This window comes from Sciurus vulgaris, assembly GCF_902686455.1.
Source record: "Sciurus vulgaris genome assembly, chromosome: 1".
In the NCBI taxonomy this organism is placed as follows: Eukaryota; Metazoa; Chordata; class Mammalia; order Rodentia; family Sciuridae; genus Sciurus; species Sciurus vulgaris.
The window spans coordinates 120,019,171-120,031,584 of NC_136461.1; the positions used below are offsets into that span (position 1 = coordinate 120,019,171).

The 12,414-nt window shown below is 36.8% G+C and overlaps 1 protein-coding gene across 1 annotated transcript; it reads right to left on the reverse strand.

Moving 5' to 3' along the window:
* Positions 1 to 11,195: 11,195 nt before the first annotated feature.
* Positions 11,196 to 12,149, reverse strand: LOC306663247 (olfactory receptor 6N2; the record flags this gene model as incomplete). Its single annotated transcript, XM_079143680.1, has 1 exon — positions 11,196 to 12,149. One exon carries the CDS (start codon positions 12,147 to 12,149, stop codon positions 11,196 to 11,198), a length of 954 nt encoding a protein of 317 aa, XP_078999806.1.
* Between the last annotated feature and the right edge of the window lie 265 nt (positions 12,150 to 12,414).

Below are 12,414 nucleotides of genomic sequence, written 5' to 3' on the forward strand. Positions count from 1 at the left end.
CAGAGCGACCGCTCCTGAACACCCCGGGGGTTATCTGGAGAAGGAGGAGGAACGGGGAGGGTCACTTCGACTCGGAGTGATTGATTGCCCAGGGCTACGGGTGGTTGGTGGAGGTGGAGGCACGCAGTGAGTTTCTTGGACTCCTAGTGACCCCACCGGAATACTGGGCGGCTGTCCGGAGGAAGAGGCGTGTGGCGGGTCTCTGGGATTCAGAGCGATTGTACAGGGCCCCAAGAGGCTGCTCAGAGGAGGGGCCGCATAGCCAGGCGATTAGGTGCAGAGCAGGGTCCCAGGATCTAGGAGGCTTCTTGGTGGAAGAGCCGCACAGAGACAGGCTTAGGGCGGAGCGAAGGTCCCAGGCCTGCGGGCAGATTCTCTGAGGAAGGGCAGCCTAAGGAGAGTCATCTGCAAAGGGTGAGGCTCCCAGGCCCAGGAGGTAGGGCCGGGCCCCTGGGAACTTTTCAGAGGAAGGCAGCCCAGCCCAGGCGGTAGCTGTAAATTGAGGGGAACCTCTAGGAGGGAACTGACCAGCGAGACCTCCCCACCGGGTGAGTCTTCCCTGCTGGGTGAGGTTTCCCCACAAGGACGGTAAAACCAGAGACTCAGGCCCAAACAGGCCTTGCCTCAGCCCACAGCCTAGGTCCCTTTTGGATGACCATTGGTCAACAAGTGGAGGCACCTCTGCCCACTAGCAGGGATTATACCCCACCTGAAGGCCACCACTCCTAGAGAGGCAGCTTCCTTGTGGAGCACCGCATTATCAACTTCCTCCAAGACTTCAGCCTACTGAAGGCTAAGGGGGGATATATATAGAAATCTTCAGGGACATTGTAAGTCAATAGAGGAAATCTGCAATATCTCAGCGGTCCTCTGATACCTGAACAATATGAGAAAACAAGGAAAGAAAATGCTGCAAACAAATCTAGATGTTACATCAATAAAACCCAGTGACAGCATGGCAGAAGAAATGACAGAAAAGGAGTTCAGAATTTACATAATTAAAATGATCAGAGAAGCAAACGATGAGATGAAAGAGCAAATGCATGCACTGAATGATGAGATGAAAGAGCAAATGCAAGCATTGATTGATCGCACCAATCGACAGTTAAAAGAGCAAATACAGGAAGCAAAAGATCATTTCAATAAAGAGTTAGAGATATTGAAAAAAAACCAAACAGAAATCCTTGACATGAAGGAAACAATAAACCAAATTAAGAACTCCACAGAAAGCATATCCAATAGGATAGAACACCTGGAAGACAGAACCTCAGACATTGAAGACAAAATATTTAACCTTGAAAACAAAGCTGAACAAACAGAGAAGATGGTAAGAAATCATGAACAGAATCTACAAGAACTATGGGATATCATGAAAAGGCCAAATTTAAGAATTATTGGGATTGAGGAAGGCCTAGAGAAACAAGCCAAAGGAATGAACAACCTATTCAATGAAATAATATCAGAAAATTTCCCAAATCTGAAGAATGAAATGGAAAATCAAGTTCAAGAGGCTTATAGGACTCCAAATACACAAAATTACAACAGACCCACACCAAGGCACATTATAATGAAAATACCGAACATACAAAATAAAGACAGAATTTTAAAGGCTGTGAGAGAAAAGAACCAAATTACATTCAGGGGGAAACCAATACGGATATCAGCAGATTTTTCAATCCAGACCCTAAAAGCTAGAAGGGCCTGGAACAACATTTTTCAAGCCCTGAAAGAAAATGGATGCCAACCAAGAATCTTATACCCAGCAAAACTTACCTTCAAATTTGACGATGAAGGAAGTACTGTATAGAGGGTAAAGAGAGGTGGGAGGGGTGGGGGAAAGGGAAAAAATAACAGAATGAATCAAACAACATTACTCTATGTAAATTTATGATTACACAAATGGTATGCCTTTACGCCATGTACAAACAGAGAAACAACATGTATCCCATTTGTTTACAATAAAAAAAAATAAAAATAAAAAAATAAAATAAAATAAAATAAAATTAAAAAAAAAAAAGAGAAGTAGAAGGACATTGAACAGTAGTATAAGCTCGAGGGCCAGGGCTGGTGACCAAACAAACGGGGCCAAAGCAAGCTCTATTGGAATTTGGCTCTTGGGCGAAATTCCCAGTCCCCCTGGGTACAGGTCAGGGAGGAGAGCCGGAGAAAATCACGGGTGGCCCTGGTGACCAGGGTCTTTATAGGCAGAATAGGCAAGGGGTCCTGCTGAGTAATAGGTGGAAGTAAGGGTCAGTGGAGTTTATCTGTCCATGTTTGATTGGTCACTCTTTGGCATGCTGCCCACTTCCTCTGTCGTTTTGTTCCCTCCCACGTAGCCATTTAAGTCCCGACCTAACAAATAGGGATGATGAAGATGTAAAGAGTTCTATTAACCCATTTAACCTACTTGAATTTTACATATTAATGCACTCAACCACGTCCGAATATACACATTTTAAAGTGTCTCAACTTAAATAATAACAGGTTTTAAAGACTTGAAATCAAATATAGTATGCTCTTAGAATATAACAAAATTAAACCAGAATTTAAGGAATTGACATTTAGAGTATCCATGTGTTTAAAAAACAAAAAACAGTTCCACATCTCTAAAGAACTTATGGGTTATAAAAGGAAATCATATTAAAAATTACAATACCTTTTGGTGAAATTAAAGTACAATTTATTGAAATCTGTGAGATTGAAAAGGGAGCTGAACTGCGGCCATGACAGGCTGCGTTTAGGGTATGAAATATTTCAGGCTTAGGTTTCTATCGGGAGCTAACAAGCCAATGCCTAACATTCCAAACCATATATGTCAAAATGTTAAGACCTGGGTACCCTAAACCAATGGAAGCATGTCAAACCACACTTGCTGAAAAAATCAGCCAATTGTGTACTCTGCTTTGTTCAAATTTCCCACTCTACTGTGGAGCTCATAAAAATCCCACTGAATCGAGACTCGGGACTCTCAGCCAGGACCTGCTGTGTCAGTGACGCTGTGAGCCTGAGCTCAGCTTGCAATAAAGACCCTTTTGCTTTTGCATCGGAGACAGCTCCCTGGTTGTCTTTGGGGATTCATGATCTGGGCACAACAAGATAAAGCAGTGTTTAGGAAGATCAAATGGAATTAAATGACATAAATGAAGAGTTTACAGATACATAAAAAATGTATTCACCTCATAAACTATAAAAGAGGAATGTATTGTCAGTAATAGGAATACACACCTGTGATTCCAGTGCTTTGGAAGGCTGAGGCAGGAAGATCACAACTTGAAGGGCAACCTCAGCAACCTAGTGAGACCCTTCCCAAAATAAAAAAAATAATAATAATAAAAAGAACTTGAGATGCAGCCCCATGGTAAAACATCTCTGGATTTAATCTGTAGTTCCAAAAATTTTAGAAAGAAAAGAGCATATATTAAACTCTAAGCAATCTAAAGTAGACAAGTATAATGATATGAGCAGAAATAAGTAATACAGAGAACAAAATACAATAAAGAGAACCAATGCAACCAAAGCTAGTTCTTTAGGAACAAAATTAACAAAATTGGCAGTACCCTAATGAGACTGACCAAGGCGCGCATGGGGGGATTAAGTAAATAAAAAATACCAGCGATAGAGACAAAACACAATTAAAAGGACCAAATAATACTACAGATCAGTCAATAAAAATAAATAAGTAAAACAACCCTGGCATAAATTCAACAACATAAATGAAATGGGGAAAAATATTTCTGATGTTGGGTATGAACCAAGGACCCTTTACCACTGAGCTACATCTCTAGTCCTTTTTATTTTTTAGTTTAAGACAGGGTCTTGCTTAATTGCCAGGGATGGTCTTGAATTTGTGATCTTCCTGCCTCAGTTTCCAGTTGCTGGGGTTACAGGTAGGTGTATGCCACTGTGCTCAGTCATGAAATTTCTTGAATGACACAAATTGCAAATCTCACAGAATAAAAAACACTTAATAGGAAGATTCATATCTATAAATAATTTATAATTTAAATTTCTAACAACTAAAATCTCCACATTTAGGTTGCTTTATTGTAAAATTCTACTAGCATTTGAGGAAGAAATAATAATTACATAAAGTTTTACAGAGTGTGGAAGAAAAGGGAACAATTCTTAATCCATTAAATGGAACCAGTATAAACCCTACTAAAATCAAAGACATTACAGGAAAAGATAAACTACAGTCCACAATCCTTCAAAAGCAAAGATTCAAAAACCCTCACCAAAATATCAGAAATACAATAACAAAAATTATGATGTGTCATGACAAAGGAGGATTTATCATGAAAGTGCAAAAAATGGTTCAATCTTTGAAAATCAATCCTATATATTACCATATCAAAATATTTTTAAATGTATGATCCTTTCAACACATGCAGAAAAAGACTGACAAAATTAAACATTTGTTAATAATTTTTTTTAAAAATTCAATGTTAGCAATATAAATGAACATCCTCTTTCTGCGGAAGGATTTCTACAAAAAGCCCACACTAATACTGTACTTAATAATAACAGAATGTTATCTCCTGAAGTTTGGAGAAAAAGAGGAAAAATGGGTCTGCTTTCATCACTCCTATTGAATATTATATCATAGGACCTCACTAGTGCAATAAAGATAGAAAATGAAATCAAAAGATTGATTGGAAAAGAAAAACAAAATAGAACCATCTCTCTTCACAAATGGCAAGGCCAACTCTGTGGAAAATCCCAATGAATCTTTCTATTAAAAAGTTCTTAAAACTGTCAGGTGCAGTGGCACACACCTGTAATCCCAGAAATTTAGGTGGTATCTGTCTCAAAATTAAAAAAAGAAGAAGGAGGAGGAGGAGGAGGAGAAGGAGGAGGAGGAGGAGGAGAAGGAGAAGGAAGGAGAAGGAGACGACTAGGACGACGACTAGGGATGTAGCTCATTCCTAGAACACCCCAGGGTTTAATCCTCAGTACAATAAGAAAAAAAAAAAAAAAGGTGCTAAATCTAATAAATTACACTTGCAGATTATATGACCAATGTACAAAAATTACACTTATAAATGTTTATACAAAACAACTGAAAATTATATTTTTTCATATATCTATTTATTTTAAATGACTTACACATATTAATCAAAATGCCCATTAAGAATGGAATGGCTACCCATTGTTATCACACAGTGAAATACCACACAGTACCAGAAAAGAACAGACTAAGAACACACAATAACATGTGTGGATCTAAAAATTTAATGATGGACCAAAAGCAAAAATTCATACTGTATGATTCCATTCACATAGAATTTGAGAGCACAGGCAAAACTAACCTACATTATTGGGATACATATAATGATTATAAAAATATAAAGGGAAACATAGAAGCAACATCACAAAATTCATAGATGTTGACCCCTCAGAAGAGAGGGTGGGCTGTGACTGGTGAGAGACTCAGGCAGGTCTGGATGAGCCAGCAGCATCCTGCTTGCCTTGTCTTTGATGACCAGTGCTTTATGCATGGCTCTGAAGGTTGTATTTACAGTAAGAGTATTTTTAAAAATTCTAAAAACCGATTCTATGGTTTCAAGATAACAATACAAATCTGTTCTCTTTTCTTTATTAATATTTATCTTTTTAAATGTAATTTTTCCATTCCAGTCCCCAACACTATTTCCCTCCTCACCTTCCTCCCCTGTTCTCTTTCCTTTCTACTGAATCTTCCCTCTATTTATTTATTGTTATTTTTATTAACATTTTATAGATTATACATAAAGATGAAATGCAATGTGATATATTAATGTACAGTACATAGTATAATTTGGTCCATTTTGTTTCACAGTTCCTTCCATTTTTTTGTCCCTGTACCTTCCTTCCTCCTCTTCTATCCCCTTCCTTTACTCCATGGATCTCCCATCTATTTTAAAAAATATTTATTTACAATAATGTGAAAATTCTATGTCCTACAAAAAATGTACACAAACTGCATGGAAAAAACCTACAAAACACTGATGGAATCAAAGAAAAGTGAGTGAAGAAACACATCATGCTTATAAATTAAGACTATTATTAAGAGTTTCAGTTCTCTCAAACCGACCTACAAATGCATTCTTAACTTTTTTAGGAATTAGAATGCTGACCCAAAATTTCCACAAAACAGCAAAGGGATGTGAATAGTCCAAAATTTTTGAATTAACAAACTTGGAGAACACGGACTTGGGTTCAGACTGGGATGGACTTGGACTTGTAGCATAAACTTACAGTATTGAAGACAGTACGGTTTAGGAATACATGAGAATAGACCCAGACATGTGAAATCAATTGATTTTCAACACACAGGCAAAGGAAATTCAATAAAAAAATAGTCTGCTCAATAAATGATGATAACGACTGGAGGTATATCAGTGAAAAGGAACCTAAATTTTTCTTATATTAATAGTATCATATCAACATAGATTTCCTGGCTTTAAAAGTGAATTCTGATTTTGCAAAAAGTTATCATTAGATGAAGTCAGTGAAACTTACATAGAAACTCTGTATTGTATTTGAAATTTCTGTAAATCTGAAAATTTTTCAAAATAAAGGTTTGCGATAAATGAACTTTGAGATATCCTTCACAATCTACAAAAATGTTAACTCAAATGGATCATAAACTTATTTATAAAAACAAAAACTACAAAATACATATAAGAAAATAGTAAATCTTTATGATCTTAAGTTATGCAGTTTTTTAGCTATAATACCAAAAGCATAAATCATAAAAATGTGAAAGCAAAAAAAAGCATACTACTTGACACATCCCCAAAATATATTCTTGCCTTTATGCCTTTATAGATTTTTTTATTTTACTTAGTTACTTTTTATTTTTTGTTATAAAACTTCTACTTTGACTCAATTGACTTCCTATCTCTTCCTTGAAATTTTCCTCATTTCTCAAACTACTAATGATTTCTCCTGGCCCTCCCCCATCCACACCCAATACATTGATCTTCCCTGGTAATAAGAGTGTAAACTGGCACAATCACTTTTAAAGTACTTCCCAGTGTCAGTAAAGATGAACATATACATGATCAATGACTTGACAAATCTACTTCTAGAAACATATCCAAATGAAAAATGAACAAATGTTCATTGAATATTATGTGCAATTGTGCTCATAATAGTGCTATAATAGCCCCAAATTGGAAATCACTAAAGTGCTTGGCAAAATATACAAATAAATGCTGCTATACCCCCATAACTGATTTCTATAATCAACGAGAAGGAAGGAGTTACAATTATGTGAAATGGAAGGGGTGAATCTCATAAACAATGTCATATGAAAGAATGCACCCCTGTAATTTCAGAGACTCAGGAGACTGAGGCAGGAGGATCACAAGTTAGAGGCCAGTTTGGGCAACTTATTGTGACCCTGTCTCAAAATAAAAAATAAAAAGAACTGGAGGCATAACTCAGTGGTAAAGCATACCTGGGTTCAATACCCAGTACCAAAAAATAAAAATCAGACACTAAAGAGTGAATATTGTGTGAATCAGCTTAAATAAAATATCAAAACTGGTCAAGCTACATCATTAAATGTCAGGCTCCTGGTTATACCTGAGGGGGAGAGGAGTGTGCTGAATGTAAGATGTAAGAGAGACCATTTGGGATACTTGAAATGTTCTGTTCTGAATGCTCATTACATAACAGAGGTTACATTTTAATCTGTGAAAATTCATTGAGTTGCACGTCTATGTTAGTTATTGTCCTTTGTATGTGTTATATTCCATAATTTAAAAAACTGATGACTTACCATCTAGATTGCACTCTTTGCCTTCCTTTGACAAACTATATGTTCCACATTTAACAACAACAAAAAAGTTTCAGTGCCTGGAGCAGCAATTGGCACACGGTACACAGTTTACCAGGAGTGTGGTGATTAAAAAAAAAGAAGAATTGAATTTAAAAGAAACTATGAAGCAGGCTAAAATAGTCTTTTTTCCTATGATTTTGGGATTACTTTTCTTTCAGTTTTCTGTGAAAATTTAGGTTCTGCTGCATTAAAACAGACAACAGAATAAATGTAAGGCAGAGGAAATAGGAAAGGATAATGCAGAAGCTTTCTGCTCTTCACTTACCTCTAAGAATCATAAGGAGAGTTCATACTAATTATTATACATAATAATATACATGAGAGAGAAATGTATACAGAAAAAAGGAAAGAAATTGAAATATAGTTTTAAAAATACTGGAATATTTTCATCCATAAATAAGGATCATGGGTTCTATCCTTTTAGTTGCATATATGTGTGTGTATGTGTGTGTGTGTGGATGTTTGTGAATGTATACAATTTTTGCAACTCCAAATACATAAATACCATACACAAGAAAAATATTTTCAAATATCCTACTAATCTGTCTGCATCACTAAGAAAAGTCTTATATTTGAAATAATTATTTGAATATACAGAAAATCTGATAGACATTCCAGGAATATTCAAAAATTCAGGGAAATATGTGACTCAGTGAAAAAAAACCTCATTTTTATGACAAGTTGTTCGTCTTGGAATTCAAGGGTTGCAAAGAACATACACGCAAATAAAGGGTTGAATGTATTCTTAAAACCCATATAATGTTAGCAATGAACACCATCTAGAGATGGCTTACCTACTCACTGAAGTTTTATGAATAAAGAAATATACATCCAGAAAAGATTAATGAGTGTGATACACACAATGGCTAGGGCAAGTTATCAGTACTATTCAAAGAAATTCAAAAGGCAGATGTGGGTGTGTTGAGACTGGTTTTGTAGAAGAAAGAGGCAAGTGTAGACCAAAGTACTGAAATGAAGAGTGGGTTCCTTAGTGATTAGAATCAGAAAGGAATCAGTAAGGACTAAACATGATATTGATGGGAGTGATTTATTATTGATGGGGAAGATTTATATTTTTCATTCATTGCACTTTTATTGAACGCTTAACATGTTTAGACACTCTGCTGGATTCTGAACAGATGACAAGTAGCAAAATTGAAAAGATTTTCAACCAAATATAGTTTATAGAAAAAAAATGATGAACTCTATGTACAGCTACATATATAAAAATGCACATATATATTTGTATATATGTATATATATAAACACACTTTGAAGGAAAATGAAATGTAACTTAAAGGAAAAAATGAATAACATAAAGGAGGCTTGTTGCTCAAAGTTCTCTTATAGTGTCATTTGAAAGGAATATTTGAACAGAAACTTATACAAATAGGAGGAGTGAGCCAAATGAACTTTTGGGGGAACTAAAACAGTGTGACGTTCCTTGTTAGTGTTTGGATATGAAGTGTTCCCACAAAAACTTGTGTGTTTGCAACATTATATACAGTGCAGCAGTGTTCAGAGGTGAAATGAATGAGAGCAGTAAACTTATCAGTGGATTAATCCATTTGATGGATGAATAATTTGAATGGACAGCTGGGTGGTAACTCTAGGCAGATGGAATGTGTCTGGAGTAAATAGGTCAGTGGGGGCCTAGTCTTGGCCTGTGTCTGTTCTTGGTCCTTTCCCTCCTCTCTCTTTCTGCTTCCTGACTGCCGTGAGCGGATCTTTTTTCTTCTACACCCTCTGTCATGATGTTCTGCCTCACCTCAAGCCCAGAGCAATGGAATTGGCCCACCATGGGTTGCACCTCTGAAACTAGAGCCCCAACTCAACTTTTCCTCCATTAAGTTATCCTTTTTAGGCACTTTGACTACAGAAATAAAAAGTTAAAAACATCCTAAAGTCAAAAAGATGTTAATCTATTTGAAGAACCTGAAAATGATGATGTGGCAAGGGAAAATGAGCTAAGGAAAAAGATATGGAGTCAATGGGGGAGGAAGGCAGGAAGGAATTTTTTTAGCCTTATAAAGTATGGGGAGGCATATGCGTTTATCTAAGTGCAAAATTGGGTACCTTTTCTAGTTTTAGGAAAGACGTATCCAATTTAGGTTTAAAATATGTGACTTTGGATTTTGTGTGGAAAAAATATAACAGAATAATATTTGGAGCAACAAGAGCAGGTAATGGGTAGAATATTATTGTATTAATTCAGAATGATAATAGAGTGAAACAGACATTATTACCTCATGTACATATATGACTGTATGATCGATGTGATCCTATAATTTGTATAATCAGAAAAATGAGAAATTATACTACATTTATATATGATCGATCCAAATGCATAAATGCATTCTACTGTCATGTACAACAAATTAGAACAAATAAAAAATATAAAAAAAGAGATGTTGGTGATTCACACTAGGGTAGCAACACTAAAGAGAATAAAAGCTAAACAGATTTAGGACTATATTTTGAGGAAGATTGACATATATTAGTAATGAACTGGAAGTAGGGATTGAAGAAGAGGAAGCAGAGTAGAATAACTAAAATTTTCTGGCAAAAACACAGGGAAATAAAAACATCAAGTTTTCAGGGTTGGAAATTTGAAGATTTCATATTTGACATATTTTGGTCTAAATTTCTGGGAGACATCCAGATAGTTATTCAGTGGTCTCCTGATATATGTTGGTCTACAACTCAAAAGAGAGTTCTGGCTTGGAAAATCTATAAGCCCTTGGCATTGATAGGGATGGTATTTGAAGCCATAGAATAAGTCTGAATATCAAGGGAAATAGGTCTACAAGATAAAGAATATTAGATGAAAAAAATGAGAGATAATAGTGCTATTGAAAATTAGGAAAAGAAAATCATTAAGAAGTGAAGACTAGTCATGCACCCTAAGATTTCAAGAAAGAGAAGGGCAAGAAAGATCTAATGGATTTGGCATCATATAGATATCATTAATGACCTTAATGGCAATATTGGTTGAAAGGTCTCAGACAAAATCAGATTGAAATGGGTTGAAAAGTGAATAGGAATTGAAGAGGAGGAGGAGGAGGAGATAGGCTGAGAAGTTTGAGTAGAGAAGGGAGCAGGATATTGACCTCCAGTTGAATGGAAATATATGGCAAAGAAATTGTGTACTCTTAAAAAAAAATGGAAACACTTAGGTGTTCTTAAATGCTGAAAGCATTGATCAAGTAAAAAATAGAAAGGTAAAGATGCAGGAAGTAGAAAAAACTCTTTGAGAAGGTGAGAGGAGACGAATCCATAGTGTGTGTAACAAAGGGACAATTATTCAAGGTCAGGCAGAAGGCACATGAGCTGAACACTGAGGTAAGAGAAGGACCTTGGTAAAAAGTCAGTGTTGAGTAGGACTAGCTTTCCCCTCTTTCCTGAAGATAGTCCTCTTGATGGCCTTAATGAGTTCCTTGTTACGAAGACTGTAGATAATTGGATTGGCTAGTGGTGTCAATACAGAGTAGACTACAGCAAGTGTTCGGTCAAGAGTCAGTGAATAGCTCTTCCTTAGCCGCACATACATGAAGATGATGCTCCCAAAGAAGATGAGGACCACAATGAGATGTGAGGCACACGTAGAGAAGGCCTTCCTCCTTCCTGCTGCTGTTTTTATCTTCAGCACAGCTCCAATAATTCTCCCATAAGAAACCATGATAAAGAGAAAGGTGATAAGGATAATGAATGCATTGACAGCAAAGTCCACCAGAACATTAGTGGATGTATCCTTGCAAGCCAGGCTCAAAAGGGGTGGAAAGTCACAGAAGATGTGTTGGATTTCATTGTAGTTGCAGAAGGGGAGCTGGGAGACCAGGATGACTTCAGAAATGGGACATAGGAAGCCACAAGTCCAACAACCAGCAGCCATCTTGGCACAGAGTGCTGTGGTCATAATGGCAGGATAGTGGAGGGGCCTGCAAATGGCCAGGTAACGGTCATAGGCCATGGCTGTAAGAAGGTAACATTCAGAGGCTCCTAAGGAATGGAAGAAGTAGGTCTGAAGGAGGCATCCTGCAAAAGAGATGGTCTTCTTCTCACTGAGAAGATTAGCTAGCATCTTGGGGATGGTAGTGGCTGTGTACCACAATTCCAAAAAGGAGAGAACACTCACAAAGTGATACATGGGCTTGTGTAGGGCTCTATCCAGTCGTATGACTAAGAAGATGAGTGCATTACCACAAATGGTGAACAGATATGCCAACAGCAGCAGCACAAAGAGCCAGCCCCTGACAGGCCCCACATTGGGGAAGCCGAGGAGTACAAATTCATTGAGGCCTGAGTGATTGTGTTGCTCCATGGGAGACTGAGGTCGACCAGGAAAGAAGAAGAAAGAACTGGATTAAGCAGACTATCAAGTCTAAGTCAAAATTTAATTTCTTCCTGTGTCTGGCTCTTAAAATCCAAAGGTAGCACTTTAATGGCTATTGTTATTGCTATTTTATTAATACCATCCTAAAATAATAATAGTATTTATTCTAAATATATTCATGAGATAAATACCAATGTTATGCTTATTTTACAGATGGAAAACTCAGGAATAGAGAGGATGGCAGGATTGTGAC